At 44.7% G+C, this 20,382-nt stretch overlaps 1 protein-coding gene and 1 pseudogene across 2 annotated transcripts; both read left to right on the top strand.

The window, feature by feature from the left end:
- Positions 1 to 123: 123 nt before the first annotated feature.
- LOC146552837 (uncharacterized) lies at positions 124 to 3,852 on the top strand (annotated as a pseudogene). Its single transcript, XR_014889467.1, has 3 exons — positions 124 to 535; positions 1,319 to 1,540; positions 1,971 to 3,852. The product of XR_014889467.1 is annotated as an uncharacterized LOC146552837 (transcript).
- A 178-nt stretch (positions 3,853 to 4,030) lies between these two features.
- Positions 4,031 to 19,523, top strand: LOC146552838 (uncharacterized). The gene is made up of 5 exons (XM_085255064.1): positions 4,031 to 4,312; positions 6,007 to 6,607; positions 8,760 to 8,851; positions 9,609 to 9,824; positions 16,056 to 19,523. Exons 1-5 carry the CDS (start codon positions 4,162 to 4,164, stop codon positions 17,516 to 17,518), a joined length of 2,523 nt encoding a protein of 840 aa, XP_085111190.1. The 5' UTR covers positions 4,031 to 4,161; the 3' UTR covers positions 17,519 to 19,523.
- Positions 19,524 to 20,382: the final 859 nt, after the last annotated feature.

The following is a 20,382-nucleotide window of genomic DNA, read 5'->3' on the forward strand; positions in this document are numbered from 1 at the left end:
GTTGTTATTTTGTTTGTTTTTGCAGTTTGTTGTTGTGCTTCTTGCCCTTTTTTGTTAATTTTTCTTGCTTCTTAGTTTGTTTTGTTGTAAACTGGTGAAAGTTTTCTTTGAATTTCTTCATTTTTACTTATTATTTATTTTAATCTTCAGTCTCAAACGTCTAAGCAGATCGCAGATCGGCTGTGATCGAGTCCGGCTGTCCAACAGACTCCTGTCTGTAGAGGGCAGCACGACATTTCACAGTCCGCAAGCTGCTGGAAATTCATCAGACGAAGAAGAAATTCGGCGGAAGTAATCAATGAAAACTGTTGTTGTTGTGTGAGCTGAGTGTGTGAGCTGAGTGTGTGAGCTGCGGCAGCAACGATGCCTTCAGTTCAGTATCTGAGAGAGTTCATCAACGAGCGACTAACTGCTGCTGCTGAACAAATATTCTTGGAGTTTGAAAAAACGATCGTCCAGTACGAGGAAGAGATCGACCGTCAGCGCAGACTGCTGGATATCACCTGGAAACCCCAAATCAAGCTGCACAGGACAGGTGAGTCTGTGACGTGGAGCTCTGTGGGAAAGCTAGAATCATTTCCACGGGCTTCGTGACAGAAACACTGAGGGTAAAAGAACCAGCAGAAGAAACGCGTCACGCTACACAGCAGCGAACGCAAACGGCGTTAACAGATTACTGACGTCACGTTTTTGATCAGTGGTTGTTGATCGATGGTCGTGATAATTTGCATATTAGTGATCATAAAGTGACGTCACGGTTTCAGTCATCGTGCACACGTGCTGTTTGTTTGGAAACCTGCAGTCAGCTGAGACTGAGGAAGTCACCTGATGATGATGAGAAGTTTGTCCCGGTGAACAGAATCAGCCTGTGGGGAGGTCACGGTGGACAGGGCACGCGCACATTTTTTCTCTGATTTCATGAGAACGTTTTTTACTTTTAATGTTCATTCAGTACTTCCGGTGTTTCTGTCACGTGTCCGTCCTGGTAGTTGCAGTAGAGACTGGATGCTGTGTGAAATACAGACACATGAAAATGAATCCAGTGATGCGCTGATCTCATAAATCTGGACTGTATTCACAAAAGAACAGAAAACAAATCGTTTAAAGTGAGAAAAAATGAGCATTTCTTTGTCAGCTTATTTTAAATGTTCACGTTTTAAATGTTCACGTTTAAAGAGTCAAGTCGGATCCACGGTTTCTTCATGGATCTCTGAAGCTTTGGCCACATAAAAATAATCAGCAGTAGTCGTATGTTTTAATGTGGTGTTTTCAATAAAGCACTCGACCTTTGCTTGCCTTGTGCTTTAAACATGTGCAGACGACCCACAGCAACATGTCAGCAGGGAGGAGGAGGTTCTCCCCGAGCAGCAGCTCTGTGGCCAAGAGGATCCAGAACCTCCACAGATTAAAGAGGAACAGGAGGGAGAGCAGCATGTAGTGAAGGAGGAGAGTGTAGACGTCATCATCTGGAACGAGAGCAGTCCTCAGCAGGAACACGAGGACGTCACCTGCAGCCCACAGATGAAGACACAAAGGACAGGTGTGTAGCATGAAACCATTTCAGTGAACCACAGCCGAGTGTGACTCCTGTGGATCTGAGTCAGGATCTAGTTTCAGCAGAAGAGTCCACGTTTTCATTCAGTGACATGTTACCAGCTGTTCCTCCTGATGCTGCCCGCACATTTATCCAGGCTTGGGATCATTGGGAAGCACAGACAGGCCTGTGTCTCCTCCTGGTCTCAAACCTGTGATCTCTGTCAGTGGAGCCACCGGGCACAAGTCATCCCATTAATGTTCTGAGCCTAATTTATCCCCCGGTGTTTGTACCAGACTTAATAGGACTAAATGCAAACATACCAACAGAATATTAGTTTACCTTCATCTCCTTCTCAGCTTCACTAATCGGTCATTTTTATTTCTTCTATGCAAAAGTGGAAATAATAACTTATTTCTTGTGCACCTTTGTTTAGACGTCCCACAGCAGCATGTCTGTGAGGAGGAGGAGGAGGTTCTCACTGAGCAGCAGCTCTGGAACCAGGAGAGGAGCTCCAGTGTGGACCAGGAGGAACCAGAAGCTCCACAGATTAAAGAGGAACAGGAGGAGTTCTGTCAGGAGGTGAGCCAGGAGACTGAGACCTTCATGGTGGAAGAAAGTGAGAAAGGAAGCAAGAATGCTGACTCAGGATTAACTGTGAGTTTCGGTTTAAAGCCAAAAATGAGAAATCGCAGGCGTCTCGGTGCAGACGACGCTCCGAGCCAGCGTCGCTCTGACACGGCCAGCAAATCTGTAACATGTGACGTTTGTGGAAAAGGCTTCAAGTACAGATCCCGGATGCAAAGACATCAGAGAATCCACACAGGCGAGAAGCCGTATCCCTGTGAGATGTGTGGGAAAGGTTTTTCTCAGAAGGATGCTCTGACTGTGCACATGAGAACACACACAGGTGATAAGCCCTATGTTTGTAACACCTGTGGGAAAAGATGCTTGACCTCATCGACCCTTACCCGGCACGCCGCGGTCCACACGTGCCAGAAGCCCTATTCCTGCAAAACGTGTGGGAAAGGTTTTGCTCAAAAGTCCATTTTGCTGGTCCACACGAGAGTGCACACCGGCGAGAAGCCCTATCTGTGCAACATCTGTGGGAAGAGATTTTTTAAATTGTCAACGTTTAACATGCACATGTTTATCCACGCAGATGAAAAGCCGTATTCTTGCCAAACATGTGGGAAAGGTTTTAATCGAAGAACTGATTTGTACGTCCACAGCAGAATTCACAGAGGTGAGAAACCGTTTTGTTGCCCAACGTGTGGCAAGTCTTTCAATCGGCGCAGTAATTTATTATCCCACACAAAAATCCACACGAGTGAGAAGCCCTATTCCTGCGAAACGTGCGGGAAGTCTTTCAATCGAGGCAGTAATCTGTTACGCCACATGAGGTCTCACACAGGGGAGAAGCCTTATGTTTGTAAGAGCTGTGGGACCAGGTTCGCTGACTCGTCGTCACTTAAAAGGCACAGAGGAGGAGCTGCTGAATGTGGAAGAAAAGCTTCTTTAAAATCCTCCTGAGAAACCACACAGCTGAGTGGCCGTGACTGTATCAGCGTTAGTGCACCACGCAGCGGAGACGTCCTCTTGCTGTGCACCATGACATCCGCCACTGAATTAATCGAGTGGCACTAGCAGTGGGAGTGGGCGTGTGTTTTTGAGTCTAAAGATATGTTTTGAGAAAATCTTGGTTATTCAGTCTGTGTACCTGTATGTGCTCACTGTGGTAATGTCAATTTCCACAACAGCCTCTGTGGAATTTTGTCACAACAGTGGGGAAGTGGAGGGGAAGCTACTGGGAGTCTGAAGTTTTCAACAAGCAGCTTCTATAAGTTCTCTTTCCTTCCAGAGTCCGACGAACCTTTTCACCCTTACATTCGTCGCTGTGGCTCACGTGCTCCTGAACTTTAGTGTGGCTGTGCCACGAGCTTATTTGTAGCCCATCAGTTTTCTCCCACTTACAGACCTCTCTCTCTCTATCCACCTGCTCGTCCGTGGAGCGGATATGCAAGTGTTCTCAGCTGAATCATGGGGCGGATGCTGTGTTATTGGACTCGACAGCTCCAGACCACACAGGGTTTAAACCAGACGGCAGAAAGATTAAACGCATTTTCATCAGGTGTTTTTCAGCATGGTACCCTACAGATGAAGAGAATAAAGAACAAATATGAAAATGTGTCTTTGTTGTTTTTACTGCTACTTTGTGCAATAATGCATTTTTCAAATAATTTCTTTGCTTCGTGGATGGATGTACTTTATAAAAACAAAGCTTATCTGATGAGTAAAGTGTGAAGTGTAAAGCTTTTAAAAAAACAAAAAATGATTTCTTCTGCGGGTTTATTTGGTTTAGCTTTAAAACTTTGGATGATTCTGACTCATGAAGCAAGTTTTTCATCTTAATCCTGCAACCTGCCACAAATCTCTCCATTTTAGACATTTTACATTTGCTTTTCGTCTGTACAGGGCTTTTATTATGAAACTCTGGAACACGAGTAAGCCCTTTGGGCGCATGCGTAGAAGAAGCAGGTTTGCAGCAGCGGCTCTCCTGAGGCGCGGACCGAGCCGGAGCACGGTGTAGTATTCCCCCGCTCAGTACTCGGGTTACTGCAGTAGTCATGTGTACTCTTGAGTATCTGAAGGACTTTATCCAGCGGAGGCTGACGGCAGCCGCGGAGGAAATCTTCAGCGAGGTGGAGAAAACCTTCGTGCAGTACGAGGAGGAGCTCGACCGTCACCGGCAGCTGCAGCGGAAGCTGCTCCTCACAGGTGTGTAAAACCTGCACGTGCCGGAAATCCAGCCAGCGGTGCTGCGTTCGAGGTCAAACTGGGAGTCGGAATTTTATTATGAAACGTAGCCAACGAGCCCACATCCAAGATGGCGGCAGTGAACGTAAACTGTGGTAAAACTTGGAATGTGTGCAGCACAGCTGTGTACCCGTGACTCACTGGCTGTGTCCCAATTCAGGGTCTGCAGCCTCAACGATCCTCAAGGGCCGCGTGCTCAAAGGCCGCTAAGGCCGGAAGTGCGAGGCTTGTGAAGTGGGACGGTCTAGCCTCCGTTGCGCTGCCCAGGTTGCCTAGCAACCATGATACTAACAGCTGGAAACGTTTCATACAGCTGTGTTTGACAGAAATGAAGGAGAAAATCTTTTGTGCATTTGTTTGTTTCTACATGAGCTTTGATCATTCTCTGTAAGATTAAGCTCAGCTATTGGACGGCGTATATTTCAAAGTAAAGGCTTTAAAACCAAGTTAGTACAAACGTCACTAATGTCACATGACTTTGCCGACATGTGGCCAACAGCAATGTTTAATGTTCTTCGTTATTAAATATTTGCACATAAATAAGTGACATAATATTCACTACTTAAAGTTTACTCTTCTTTTTTTTCGGCAAAATTATCCACACCCACCGCCGCGCTATGCATTCTGGGATATGTTGGGCCACGAAGTCTACACCGCCACATCCTTAAAATTCAGAGAAATGAAGGACGCATTTGAGGGCCGCATTTCGAGCAGCCTTTGAATTGGGACAGCCTTCGGCGCGCCGCTGTGACGTAATCGGCCTTAAAATGCGGCCTTTAAGGCTGCAGACCCTGGATTGGGATACAGCCACTGACCTGCTCCACCCATGAATGTGCTGCACAGGTGCCAGAAACTGTCTGATGAGCTGAGCTCAGCAACAACAGGGAGGCTGCGCATCAGCTCACCTGAACACACCTGGCTGATGCACGAGCTCTGGAGCCGATCGGTGGTTGGCTGGATCCGCTTTATTCCAAACATGTAAACAATATACCGAAGTTAATTTAGCAAAGACAAACAAACAGCTTTACAAAATAACATACAAGGAAAGGAGTGGGAAGAAGTGCGCATGTCCCGCCCCTTCGCCACAGTTATCGGTCAATATTCAATCAGCGTCCTTGTTGATATAATCTGCAGTCATAATGATAACGAACATATTTCTAACATAATATACACACCACATAACATCACTTTGTTTTTGCCTCCACACAACAAAACCGACTCCTCCAGTTATGAGAAGTTAGTTGTAGAATCCAATAAGCAGGAATGAAACTCTGTCCACGGCCTGCTGGGAGACAGAGCTGTCAGATTATCAGCCTTTGTTTCCTCCTCACCTTCTGCAGGGAGGGCACGTCTGCTGAGACCCCTCTGACCCAGGCTTGGATGAGTCAGAGGAACTTAATGGATGGCTGGATTTGTTATACACCTATAAAGCTGAAACTTCTCCCCAACAGGAAATCTTTGTTTTTAGTTATGAACCTCTTGAAGCCATTCTTTCTTTTTTTATGTCTCATATTTAAAAACTGGATGTTAAATCTGATGCTCCTGACCTTTGCGTGTGTGTGAGTGAACCACAGAGTTCACTAACCCTCACCAGGATCTCTGTGGGTTTTACTATCATCATACTGTTAACTTATTTCTTGTGCAACTTTGTTTAGATGTCCCACAGCAGCCTGTAGGTAAGGAGGAGGAGGTTCTCCCTGAGCAGCAGCTCTGGAACCAGGAGAGGAGCTCCAGTGTGGAGCAGGAGGAACCAGAAGCTCCACAGATTAAAGAGGAAGAGGAGGAACTGTGCAGCAGTCAGCAGGGAGAGCAGCTGGGACTGACAGAGGAGACGGATACCTTCATGGTGACTGTTGCTGAGGAAGGAGAGCACAGTGAACCAGACATGGAGCAGCTCTTCTCTCAGGGGCCTGATGCCTTCATGGTGACTGCCACATATGAGGAAAGTGAGGAAGGAAGGAAGCAGTTTTGTTGCCCAACGTGCGGCAAGTCTTTCAATCGGCGCAGTAATTTATTATCCCACACAAAAATCCACACGAGTGAGAAGCCCTATTCCTGCGAAACGTGCGGGAAGTCTTTCAATCGAGGCAGTAATCTGTTACGCCACATGAGGTCTCACACAGGGGAGAAGCCTTATGTTTGTAAGAGCTGTGGGACCAGGTTCTCTGAGTTCTCATCACTTAAAAGGCACAAAGCACATTTTGCACAGAGCTGCAATATGTGGAAGAAAAGTTACAGCATGTCCTTAAAATCCACGTGAGAACCACGCAGCTGAGACGTGGTCGTCCTGAAGCACCGATGGGCAGAAAACGTGTGGACACATCGACTGGACCGCGCTGCAGCAGCAGCCTCGTGTGAAACGAGTCTGTTACTACAGTGGGGCAAAAAAAGTATTTAGTCAGCCACCGATTGTGCAAGTTCCCCCACTTAAAATGATGACAGAGGTCAGTAATTTGCACCAGAGGTACACTTCAACTGTGAGAGACAGAATGTGAAAAAAAAAAAATCCATGAATCCACATGGTAGGATTTGTAAAGAATTTATTGGTAAATCAGGGTGGAAAATAAGTATTTGGTCAATAACAAAAATACAACTCAATACTTTGTAACATAACCTTTGTTGGCAATAACAGAGGTCAAACGTTTACTATAGGTCTTTACCAGGTTTGCACACACAGTAGCTGGTATTTTGGCCCATTCCTCCATGCAGATCTTCTCGAGAGCAGTGATGTTTTGGGGCTGTCGCCGAGCAACACGGACTTTCAACTCCCGCCACAGATTTTCTATGGGGTTGAGGTCTGGAGACTGGCTAGGCCACTCCAGGACTTTCAAATGCTTCTTACGGAGCCACTCCTTTGTTGCCCGGGCGGTGTGTTTTGGATCATTGTCATGTTGGAAGACCCAGCCTCGTTTCATCTTCAAAGTTCTCACTGATGGAAGGAGGTTTTGGCTCAAAATCTCACCATACATGGCCCCATTCATTCTGTCCTTAACACGGATCAGTGGTCCTGTCTCCTTGGCAGAAAAACAGCCCCATAGCATGATGTTTCCACCCCCATGCTTCACAGTAGGTATGGTGTTCTTGGGATGCAACTCAGTATTCTTCTTCCTCCAAACACGACGAGCTGAGTTTATACCAAAAAGTTCTACTTTGGTTTCATCTGACCACATGACATTCTCCCAATCCTCTGCTGTATCATCCATGTGCTCTCTGGCAAACTTCAGACGGGCCTGGACATGCACTGGCTTCAGCAGCGGAACACGTCTGGCACTGCGGGATTTGATTCCCTGCCGTTGTAGTGTGTTACTGATGGTGACCTTTGTTACTTTGGTCCCAGCTCTCTGCAGGTCATTCACCAGGTCCCCCCGTGTGGTTCTGGGATCTTTGCTCACCGTTCTCATGATCATTTTGACTCCACGGGATGAGATCTTGCGTGGAGCCCCAGATCGAGGGAGATTATCAGTGGTCTTGTATGTCTTCCATTTTCTGATGATTGCTCCCACAGTTGATTTTTTCACACCAAGCTGCTTGCCTATTGTAGATTCACTCTTCCCAGTCTGGTGCAGGTCTACAATACTTTTCCTGGTGTCCTTCGAAAGCTCTTTGGTCTTGGCCATGGCGGAGTTTGGAGTCTGACTGTTTGAGGCTGTGGACAGGTGTCTTTTATACAGATGATGAGTTCAAACAGGTGCCATTCATACAGGTAACGAGTGGGGGACAGAAAAGCTTCGTACAGAAGACGTTACAGGTCTGTGAGAGCCAGAGATTTTCCTTGTTTGAGGTGACCAAATACTTATTTTCCACCCTGATTTACCAATAAATTCTTTACAAATCCTACCATGTGGATTCATGGATTTTTTTTTTCACATTCTGTCTCTCACAGTTGAAGTGTACCTCTGGTGCAAATTACTGACCTCTGTCATCATTTTAAGTGGGGGAACTTGCACAATCGGTGGCTGACTAAATACTTTTTTGCCCCACTGTATCTGTTTTCAGTCTGAGGGAAACAGCACCAACAGTTCAAGGCAGAAAAACGTGAATCTTTCATGTTTTCATGAAGTCTCGGTGGCTCGGTGTGAGCCCCGTCTTTTAGCCTGTTTGTTTCTCTTTAGTTCTCCGAGCGGGATCACCGACATCTGTCACTGAGTTAGAGTTAGTGTTCTGGGAAATAAATGAGTGTAAAGACTGAGCAGTGCGAGCGGCTCATGTGTTTGGACGTTTTCTTGGTCTGTGTGTAAATAACAACATTAGAATCCAGCAGAAACACTGAGGTGTTTTTAAAAAGCTCAAGTTTCTCTTCCCTTAACCTAAAGGAGCCCACCTCTCCCCCAGACCTCCCTCTCTCACCCAGACCTCCCTCTCTCACTTCGACCTCCCTCTCTCACCCCGACCTCCCTCTCTCACCCAGTCCTTCTCTGCTGGAGAATCCCAGCAGATTCAATCCATCCAGCTCTCAGAGAAACTGGAACAAAAGCTCCATCTCAGTCTCTACAGGCTTCAGTTAGCATGTCAAAGGTTAAAGTTCATGACATCACAATTGCAGGAGAAAGCCTCCTCTCTATAGAAAGAGCACGCAGCACAACTCAGGTCTGCGACGGCACAGGCCGAGTCCACAGCTGAACCCAGCAGAAGAGCTGTGGTGGAAGTGGAACGAGTGACACGACGCTGTGAAGAAGAGCGAGCTCCAGACAACTTTACACATCTGTAACTTTATACTCCTGTAAGTGTCCTTTACAGTCACATTTTTACTGAGGTGACATACTTTAATACATATTCTGAATTTTGATATTTGAGAATAATTTATTTGTGATTATTTCATGAAATTTATTGTGAAGGTTTGTGTGGAAAATAAAGGAGTGAACAAAGTGGTTTGACTCTTGTGTCCTGGGTGCGCTCCTTTTAAATATAAATAACATGAGAACTGTAAGGAGTTCAAATGGACACTACACTTATATTAAACTTTTATGTATTTAATGTGTGTTGAGACTCCAGTCGGGTACATCCTTCCTCTTTCTTGTGGTGACCTACAAATAAAAGAAATACACAAGAACAAACATGAAAATATGGTTCTTTATTTATTATTATTTTGTGCAGAAATCCTCATTTTTCCTTTTTTCGATTTTCTTCTGTGTCTCTGTGACATTTCACTAAGTTGCTTTTCGTCTGTACAGGGCTTTTATTGTGAAACTCCGGGAGAGGAAGAACCCTTTGGGCGCATGCGTAGAAGAAGCAGGTTTGCAGCAGCGGCTCTCCTGAGGCGCGGACCGAGCCGGAGCACGGTGTAGTATTCCCCCGCTCAGTACTCGGGTTACTGCAGTAGTCATGTGTACTCTTGAGTATCTGAAGGACTTTATCCAGCGGAGGCTGACGGCAGCCGCGGAGGAAATCTTCAGCGAGGTGGAGAAAACCTTCGTGCAGTACGAGGAGGAGCTCGACCGTCACCGGCAGCTGCAGCGGAAGCTGCTCCTCACAGGTGTGTAAAACCTGCACGTGCCGAAAAGCTAGCGAGGAGTTGTGCCACAGCGGTCTTGCACGCGGGTGTCCGCGCGGACAGCCTGAGCCAACATGGCCGAGAGTCACGGGGTCACTTCCGGCGTCATCCTCAGCTTTCGCCCCCCTTTGGTGTCAAACCTGCGCCTCTGGGCTATGCGTTGGCTGTACTGATGTAAGTTTGCCTGCTGTCAGTGGTTTACTTTAAGGGTCCACGAAGCTGTGAAATGTAAACGGCTTCACTGAGCTCGATTCTTCAGTTTGAGGGTAAATCTGTGAACACGGAGCTCGTGAAGGATGTCGCGAGTCTGACAGCAGGTTGGGAGGTCAGTAGAAACCAGACCTGTCCTGGTGTAACAGCGTCTCAGACACGAGGCACATCCGGCTCTTTAAGAATCTAAAAGCTGGATGATGTCACACATTAAAGCTGAAAGTTGAGCAAAAACAACATTTTGTTGTACTTGTTCCTGTTACTATTATATCCAAACTGTGTGACGCTGTTCTCGCTCATTGTCGCTCTGATATCATATCAGTGTAATGCAGTGACTGTTACAGAGGAGAAACACGTCGAAACACGTCGAACAAGATAAACCAGATTAGAACATGCTGCTGTTTTATTCTGATAAGTATGCTGACAGCACGCTGCACTCCTCCCTGCCTGAACCTGAAATGTGTTACTTAAAATATAAAACTAATAAACTACCAGTTAAAGTATTTACTGTTGGCCAATCAAAAGTCAAAGGAATCATTCTGTTTCCTTATCTGCGTTTCATGGATCGATATCGGTGCTGCATCATGTCTGTGCCATCACATGTTTGTATTAAAGCAGTGTGAGAATGGTACTAATGGAAGATGACGGTGATGTGGTATCTGAACAGCTGGTGGAGCCTCCACTTGTCTAAAATTGTGGCTTTAAAGTCAGAAAGCGATTTGAGGTCACATGTTTGCTCCTGATTCGTGTCAGCGAATGTTTCTATTCGTCCTCTCACTGACACAGAGATGCAGAACAGTAATAGTCACCTGAGACGATTTCCCAGCAGCGTTACACCAGCGGCAGGCTGAGCTGCCGATGCCGGCAGGATGGATCCATGTTTCCATGGTTGCTCTGACCTCGAGACTGATCATACCCGGAAACGTTTTTCCTTCTTGTGTTTTAGTTTTAGTGAGACTGAAAACTGTAGCCTCGGTGTCTTGTCCGTTCTGACAGCGGTGGTACCCGCTGTGGTCTTCTGCTTCAGGCTTTAGCATGCCGCCCATTCAGAGATGCTCTTCTGATCACTTTGGATGTGACGAGCAGCGATTTTAGTTACTGCTGTCGTCCTGTCTCAGAGTTCTGCCGTTCTCCTCTGACACAAAGAAGGTACTTCCTCTCAGAGAACTGCTGCTCTCCGGATAGTTTCTCTTTTTCAGACCTCCTTTGTAGGGCTGGGCCGTATCATACCATTCACGGTAACACCGGTATAATGTTAGGCAATGATAAGAAAATGAAATATTGTGATAGAATATGAGGAAAAGGCGCATGTGCAGTGTTTTCATAAACACATGGCAGAAAAAGCATGGCGGTGACGGAGAATGAGAAGAGTGAAAGCAGATCTCTGAATGAAACGGATGAACCAGAACTGGTTTGTAAAAATGCTGCAACTTCAGTGGTGGAGCTGGTTTAGCTTTCGTCCGGCACTCAAAAGTCTGTCAAAAAATGTTTCAGTACGACTTTGCTAAGCTGCGAAGCTGCACCGCTTGATGGACTGTCGGAGCATTACGGCTATCGTAGGCTGAGCCTCGCGGAGTGATGCGTACCGTGCTTCAACATGACGTTACCGTATTGTTTGTGTATAAGGACCCAAAATGGCAGCTGTTAAGAGACGTGCGCATGAAGCGGATTTTAAACTCAAGGCTATCGGTCATGCAGTAGAACATGGGAACAGAGCAGCTGTGAGAGAATTCAGCATTATGAGTCAATGGTACAAAAGTGAAGAATGAGTTGAGTCAAGTTAGACGTATCTGACTGTTTTTTACTGCAGTTCCATGTTTCAAAGCTCCTCTTTTTACCTTTGGTGGTTATTATACATGGTTATGCTCAGCATATGTCAGCCCATTTGCCTTTTGGTTAAACTGTCAGCAAGGAATTTGCATTTGCACTGTTAAAATGTTATATATACACATAAAAACAGCTGCTTGTTTACGTGAAAATACATTCATGGGGTTTTTTTGCACTAGTAAAGTTGTGGAGTTGTACAGTATTTTGTCTCGCATCAATTATATCGTCCGTTATATCGTTATCGCAAATTTTCAAATGTACATCGTTGTAAGTATTTTTGGTCATATCGCCCTGCCCTACTTCTTTGTAAACTCTGAGATGTCTGTGTGGGAAAAACCAGCCAATCAGCAGTTTCTGAAATAGGACACTAAAAGTTTCTTAAATCACTTTTCTTCCTCAATTTTCTGATGCTCAGTTTGACCCCCGGCTGATTGTCGTCACCATCTCTACATGCATAAATACACTGAGCTGCTGCCATGTCATTGGCTGATTAGAGATTAGTGTTAATGAGTGAGTGTAGACCACAGCTTGGTACATCTCTTATTGTTTGATATTCATGAGCTGTGGGCAGAAACTGAGTGAGTGAGATCACAGATGAAGGCGGAGAAAACGAGCGTCGTCCAAACGGTGTCTGGACTCTGCGTCAGAGGGAGGGTGAGGAGCTTGGTTATTCAGGAGCGTCTCAGAGCTCCTCAAGGAGCAAGTGGAGATATTCGGGCATCTGGCCAGGATGGCTCCTGGGTGAGGTGTTCCAGGCATGTCCTACCAGGAGAAGCCTCCAGGGCAGACTTGGGGCACACTGGAGAGATTACGTCTCAGATGGCTTGGAATGAGTTGGAGAAGCTGGCTGGGAAGAGGGAGGCCCCCGTGATCCGGAGCCTGGTCAGGAAATAGGTGGAACCAGTAATAGGTGTTTGAGTTTCAGTAGAGATCTGTAAGCAGTGACAGGAAAAATTCCCCCAGGTATTAAAATGCTAATTTCCAGGTTAATATTTGTTATTCTGAGGGCCTGAAGGGCTTTAAAAGTAAAAGGAATTTTGCATTACTGCCCCCTTGTGGCGAGAGTAGTTATTTAAAACCAAAAACCTCCAGTGGTGATTGTAGAGTCTGTTGGGCCCCCAGGCAAAAATTCGTATTTATTCATTATTTATAAAAACAAACAAAACATAAATAATCATTTAAATAATAAGCAAGTTCAATTTTAATTTTCCTAAGAAGTTTTCTGTCTTGGTTGATGGCAAACGGATCCTCTGAACATCTGTAATTAACACAAAGTCTCTTTATATGTAGCTACTTAAAAACATCAAAGGTGCTGATATTGATATGAGTTATATGACTAAACCTAGAACATAAGACACACACAGCTGTACCTCAGTGTCAGACCTAGAATGAGCCTGGCAAACAGAAATGTGGCTCTGCAACAAATTTTATTGGAAAAATATTTTCACTGTGAGCAGCAGCAACTTCCCATCTCAATGAGAATGACTTGAAAGAGGAATACAGTGGCTATCCTGTGATGTACAGGTCCTTCTCAAAAAATTAGCATATTGTGATAAAGTTCCTTATTTTCTGTAATGTACTGATAAACATTAGACTTTCATATATTTTAGATTCATTACACACAACTGAAGTAGTTCAAGCCTTTCATTGTTTTAATATTGATGGTTTTGGCATGCAGCTCATGAAAACCCAAAAGTCCTATCTCAAAAAATGAGCATATTTCACCCGACCAATAAAAGAAAAGTGTTTTTAATACAAAAAAAGTCAACCTTCAAATAATTATGTTCAGTTATACACTCAATACTTGGTCGGGAATCCTTTTGCTGAGATGACTGCTTCAATGCGGCGTGGCATGGAGGCAATCAGCCTGTGGCACTGCTGAGGTGTTATGGAGGCCCAGGATGCTTCGATAGCGGCCTTAAGCTCATCCAGAGTGTTGGGACTTGCGTCTCTCAACTTTCTCTTCACAATATCCCACAGATTCTCTATGGGGTTCAGGTCAGGAGAGCTGGCAGGCCAATTGAGCACAGTAATACCATGGTCAGTAAACCAGTTACCAGTGGTTTTGGCACTGTGAGCAGGTGCCAGGTCGTGCTGAAAAATGAAATCTTCATCTCTATAAAGCTTTTCAGCAGATGGAAGCATGAAGTGCTCCAAAATCTCCTGATAGCTGCATTGACCCTGCCCTTGATAAAACACAGTGGACCAACACCAGCAGCTGACATGGCACCCAGACCATCACTGACTGTGGGTACTTGACACTGGACTTCAGGCATTTTGGCATTTCCCTCGCCCCAGTCTTCCTCCAGACTCTGGCACCTTGATTTCCGAATGACATGCAAAAGTTGCTTCCATTCGAAACAGTACTTTGGACCACTGAGCAACAGTCCAGCGCTGCTTCTCTGTAGCCCAGGTCAGGCGCTTCTGCCGCTGTTTCTGGTTCAAATGCGGCACCTGTAGCCCATTTCCTGCACACGCCTGTACACGGTGGCTCTGGATGTTTCTACTCCAGACTCAGTCCACTGCTTCCGCAGGTCCCCCAAGGTCTGGAATCGGTCCTTCTCCACAATCTTCCTCAGGGTCACCTCTTCTCGTTGTGCAGCCTTTTCTGCCACACTTTTTCCTTCCCACAGACTTCCCACTGAGGTGCCTTGATACAGCACTCTAGGAACAGCAATTTCTTTCTGTGTCTTACCCTCTTGCTTGAGGGTGTCAATGATGGCCTTCTGGACAGCAGTCAGGTCGGCAGTCTTACCCATGATTGCGGTTTTGAGTAATGAACCAGGCTGGGAGTTTTTAAAAGCCTCAGGGATCTTTTGCAGGTGTTTAGAGTTTGTTTGTTGATTCAGGTGATTAGGTTAATAGCTTGTTTAGAGAACCTTTTCATGATATGCTCATTTTTTGAGATAGGAATTTTGGGTTTTCATGAGCTGTATACCAGAATCATCAATATTAAAATGATGAAAGGCTTGAACTACTTCAGTTGTGTGTAATGAATCTAAAATATATGAAAGTCTAATGTTTATCAGTACATTACAAAAAATAATGAACTTTATCACAATATGCTAATTTTTTGAGAAGGACCTGCACATATGGTCCGTGTAGGGCAAAAGTTTTGGGCGTGAAATAAAGAGAAAGACATTTCTTCCACTTTGTTCTCCAGGCTCAGTTTTTAGAGCAGGTGATGACATCATCCAGTGGCAACAAAATTCCTTGAAAAGTAAAATTCTAGATAAAAATTGGTGCCCTTTTTTTTCAGACACTCTCAAATTCAAATGAATCGGGAAAAATTCTGTTTTTTGGATTTTGTGAAAATCATGTGACGAATCACCACCGAAAGTCATAGCACACTATTCCCCATCAAGCCTCACACAATAATATAACAGGCTGCGAGGCGTTTTGCTTCAAAATTTAGAAGTGAGCTGTTGCATCAGCACAATTAATTAACTTGGAGATTCGGATCTGGAATTGATATGTCACTGTGAGATGATGGTTTTATTAGAGAGGACGTCTCACTGTAAGGGAGAACTTCAGAAATGCTGGTTTTGGCCTTCCACCGAAGAAAACTCACCAGATTTCTGATAAAAACATTGTTGCACAGTTTGGTAAAATAAGGTGTGGTGGGACGTGGTCTGCGGTGCCGTGCAGGGAGGGCAGACGCACCTGCACGGCACCCGTAATCACGCCCGCCGGGTTAAAACACGGGGACTCAGGTGTGTGTGGTTGTTGTTGTGGTGAGTGTGAATAAAAATGGCTCAAAATGATATTCCGTGGTCCCGCCGTTCCTTATTCTCACCACCACAAAGGTTTCGCTTACTGATGCTTAAAATACATTGTTGTTTGTCCTATGGACAAAAATGACAGGAAACAAACGGGTATCTATGAGTAAAGTGACAGAGTGTTTGCCTGTAAGCAATAGTGATGACTAACTGCACGTTGAATTTATGGCAGTGTAACAGACTCATGCTGCTTCAGCCTTTTTCTCTCCAAAAGATCAGCGAGATAAAACACTCCTCTCTGATGGTTTATGCTCTGTAATGAAGTTAGGAAGTGAGCTAACGTTTGATCTGCCGTTAGCCGCTTTGAGGTCTGCTCTGACTGAAAATGTGTCGCCCAAATTATTTGGCACACTTCAGATTTCATTTGTGTAGTAACGTATTGCCTTTGTTCCTCCAGACCTCCCACAGCAACGTGAAAATGGAGAGGAGGAGATTCTTACTGACCAGGAGAGACCCTCAGGTGTGGACCAGGATGAACCACAGCAACCACGGATTAAAGAGGAACAGGAGGAACTCTGCACCAGTCAGGAGAACCCCCAACCTCCACAGATAAAAGAGGAGGAGGAAGAAGTTAGAACCAGTCCAGAGGACCCAGAATCTTCACAGATTAAAGAAGAAGGGAAGGAACCATGCACCAGTCAGGACGGAGAGCAGGTTGTGCTGAAGGAGGAGACTGATACCTTTACGGTGACTCCTGTTCACGAGGAAGATGGCTGCAGTGACGCAGGACCAAACAATGTTCTGCTCTCCCCTCTGAGCCCTCCTGACGCTGAGAATGGGAAGAAGTACTATCGTATTTACACAATGAAATATCTTGAAAGAATTCAGACAGTTGACAAAAGATACTGTTGCAAAATATGTGGGAAAGGTTTCGCTCACAGGTGTAATTTGGTGGACCACATGAGAATTCACACTGGTGAAAAGCCATACACATGTGAAACATGCGGGAAAAGTTTCAACAGAGTTGGTAATTTTAATGCCCACATGAGAAACCACACGGGTAAGAAGCCCTATGCTTGTGAAACGTGTGGGAAAGGTTTTAATCATCGATGCAATTTGGTGGACCACGTGAGAATTCACACAGGAGAGAAACCATACACATGTGAAACATGTGGGAAAAGTTTCAATCGAGTTGGTAATTTTAATGCCCACATGAGAACTCATGCAAGTAAGAAGATGTTTTCTTGTGAAACCTGCGGGAAAGGTTTCAATAGAAGGGGCCACTTTAATGCCCACCTGAAAACGCACACAGGTGAGAAACCTTATCCCTGTTACACGTGTGGGAAAACATTTATAAATGCATCAAGGCTCAAATTTCACATGATAATTCACACCGGTAAGAAACCCTATTCTTGTGAAACATGTGGGAAGCGTTTCATTCGAAAAGTGCACTTAACCACCCACGTGAGAATTCACACAGGTGAGAAACCTTATCCCTGCGAGGTATGTGAGAAAAGATTTATTGACGCATCAACGTTGAAGTGTCACATGAGAACTCACACAGGTGAAAAACCGTATGTTTGTAATATCTGTGGGAAAGCATTTTCTGTCTTATCGACCTTTAAAAGTCACACCTCGGTTCATACAGGTGAGAAACCGTATTCCTGTGAAATATGTGGGAAAACATTCAGTCGCAGTGGTCACTTGACTGTACATGTAAGAACTCACACGGGTGAGAAGCCATACTCGTGTAAAACATGTGACAAAACTTTCAGTCAAAGGCATCATTTGACTTCCCACATGAGATCTCACACAGGTGAGAAGCGGTATTCTTGCCAAATGTGTGAGAAAAGCTTTGTTCAAAGCAGTCATTTGTGGCGCCACATGCGAACTCACACAGGCGAGACATCGTCGTCCTGAAACATCTCTGTGGGATTATCTTCAAGTGACGCTTAGGAAAATAAAAGAGGTTAACAGAGGAACTTTCAGATCTCAGAGCTCTGTAGTTTATTGCATGTGACAAAGTACTCGATGGATCAAATGAATCATGATTTGATCTTTCAGAGCCGACAGTGAGGCTGTCAGATTTGTCCGGTCTGTAAGTTTTGATTTTTACAGAAACACGTTGCATATTTTGAAAAATGCTGCCTTTCGTCTCCTGTTTTGTTCACTTTTGTGCTGTTCTCATGATGTAAACATGAGAAAAAGAAGTTAATGTTACAACATGTTAAGGCTTTTACTTTTTCTTATCTCTCTTCTTTTTCTCGTCACCCCCCCATGGCAGTTGTGCAGGCTACCCCTCGCTGGGCCTGGTCCTGTTGGAGGTTTCTTCCTGTTAGAAGGGAGTTCTTCCTCCCCACAGTGCTCCATGTGTCTGATTGGTTCTCTTCAAGAGTGTAGTTAAGGCTACTGTTATAGAGATAATCATAGTCACAATTACTTAGATCATTATTGGCCAGTTATTGAACTTAAAATGTCTTTTTACTGACTGTATACACACACACACACACACACACACAACCCTTATAGTTAAAATAAAAAGTGGTTTAATCCTAATAATTTTTTTCATCATTGAAAGCAAAAATCTGCAGACCTCATTCTGGGATGTGAACCTTACCCATAAAGCTCTTTGAGATGACTGTTATTGTGAACTTGGCAGTGTTGGAAGGTTACTTTTAGAATGTATTCCACTACAGATTACATAATACATGCCCCAAAATGTAGTTTGTAACATATTTCATTAAATTACTTAATGTCAGTAACATGTTCTGAATACTTTAGATTACTTGATATATTGTCATGGTTTTTACAACTACATGGATGTACTGTGTGATTTGTTACTATTACTGAAGGCTACTTGCCACTGAGCTAATATTGTTAGCTGGCGTTAGCTGAGGTTAGTTCATAGACTGCTTTAGGAACTGCACATGATTATTTGCACCTAGCAGGCTGTTAATGCTTTCCACCAAGTTTAGCAGTCTGCACTCTAATAGTAATAAATCACACAGCAGTAGTAAAATCGAAGATACTGAAGTGGCACATAACCCAGGTAGCTACCACAACTAAAACAAGGTAGCTGCAGTCGGCTAATGTTAGTTTTAAAAAAGAGCTTACTTCCAGATGTTTCTTTACGTTGGAGTCTTTTGACGCTGAGAGCAGCTTGGTTGCTGACAAACAGTTTTCATTGCACGGTCAGATTTCATCCCTTTCTTCTTTAAATATGAAGTATTGTTGGAAATTCCAAGTAATAAATGTATTCCTACCTGTGCACTGTTGGTTCTGTTGTGCTGGCTCCAGGTCCATTGTGTAACTGATGCCACCAACATTAACAGGACGCTTGCATCAGAGCCTTTATTGTGCGTTTGTTTGGGTTTCTGACAATGCGTTTAAAAATTAGAGAGGGGACAGCCGAACATATGAAACATATGTATGTATCGTATGTAATTATCACCTTTTTAAACGGTAACTGTAACAGAATACAGTTACTCACATTTTTGTATTTTAAATGTCTTCCATTACTCCCCAACACTGGAACTTGCTCTATTGATAAAACTGGCTTGAGCTGAGCAGAGGTTCCATCTTACTTTGTCTTTGTTTGCATGTTTATGCGTCACGTTTCTCTTTCTTTGTGCGGCTGGATTTACAGGAAGTGTTCCAGCTCCCGCACCATTAGTGTAGTGTCTAATATTACAATAGTTTTCTCATTATTTTAAGTATATGTTTCCAAAGAGTCTTTTTTTTTTTTTACATCAGTGTTTCTCCATGAAAACACTTCCTGAGTTTGGTCAGTTTTAGTAGAATTTTCTTTTGCTTAGTTTATATTTTCGTCTATTTTATGATTACAGTCTTTTCACTGTTTCACTCACTGCTGTAAATGAACCTGTAGAAATAAAATTCCTTTTGTCAAAGAAACCTGATAACATTTCTTTCACTGCTCCTTAGAGTGTGTGTGTGGGTGGGTGGGTGGGTGGGTGGGTGGAGGGGGGGTAATATGGGTGTCATCAGACCAGCTAAACTTCCTGCAGTGGCTCATCCAGCGATGAGAGCTGATGATGGTCGGGTCTCGGGCTACCACCCAGTTTTCAGATGAAGAGTTTCCAAAGGGAGCGCATCAGGTGAGAAATGCGAGGACCATGAGGCATCCATCAGTCATCCCAGAGCTGCGATCTGAAGCCACGCAACGACTACAGACCGTTGGTCAAATTCATGACTGAAGCAGCAGCAGGTGTACGAGTGCAGAGTTAAACCGCTCTCAAGTCTCAGGTGAGTAAAGCAAATAACTACCAATGGAAGTGAAGGATATCGCCTGCTGACCTATCAGGGAGTCGTAAATGCATTTTAGCTGAGGTCACCAATAGGCGGGCTGCGGCCCGGATGATTACTAGATTCTAGACTAATTTTAATCTGCCTCACCGGCGTGAAAGTGCTGCGAGCGCACCAACGTGTTTATGAAGATGTCTCTGAAGGTGAGGCTTCTCCACCTCACAGCTCCACCCAGGCCGTACGCCACCTCCTCGTGAGCTCAGAGATCTCGGGTCCCTGTTGCTGCTGCCACATGGGAAACTGGAAAAACCTGACGTCATTTCCCTGGGGGTCCCCTTCTGGTCAAGTGTGCGGTTGTGATAGTTTATAATGCAGCAGGCCACCATGGCGACCACTTTATGTCCCATAATGCACTATGTTATGACAGTCCAAGAAAAACCAGGAGTGGAAGGAGGAGCAAACACCTGATGAGTCCGTGGGTGGATTTTCTCTCAGATGTGGACACAGTTCCACAAACAGGT

This window comes from Mchenga conophoros, linkage group LG18, assembly GCF_057382185.1.
Source record: "Mchenga conophoros isolate Kocher_MC1m ecotype Shallow Benthic linkage group LG18, M_conophoros_male_GT1.1, whole genome shotgun sequence".
NCBI lineage: Eukaryota > Metazoa > Chordata > Actinopteri > Cichliformes > Cichlidae > Mchenga > Mchenga conophoros.

What these genes read in the sequence shown, in the direction of transcription:
- LOC146552838 (XM_085255064.1), top strand. Translation starts at nt 4,162, where the DNA reads ATGTGTACTCTTGAGTATCTGAAGGACTTTATCCAGCGGAGGCTGACG. An exon ending in CTCAGTCTCTACAGGCTTCA is followed by an intron (nt 8,852 to 9,608) that starts GTTAGCATGTCA and finishes GGCTCTCCTGAG; the next exon opens with GCGCGGACCGAGCCGGAGCA. An exon ending in GCGGAAGCTGCTCCTCACAG is followed by an intron (nt 9,825 to 16,055) that starts GTGTGTAAAACC and finishes TTGTTCCTCCAG; the next exon opens with ACCTCCCACAGCAACGTGAA.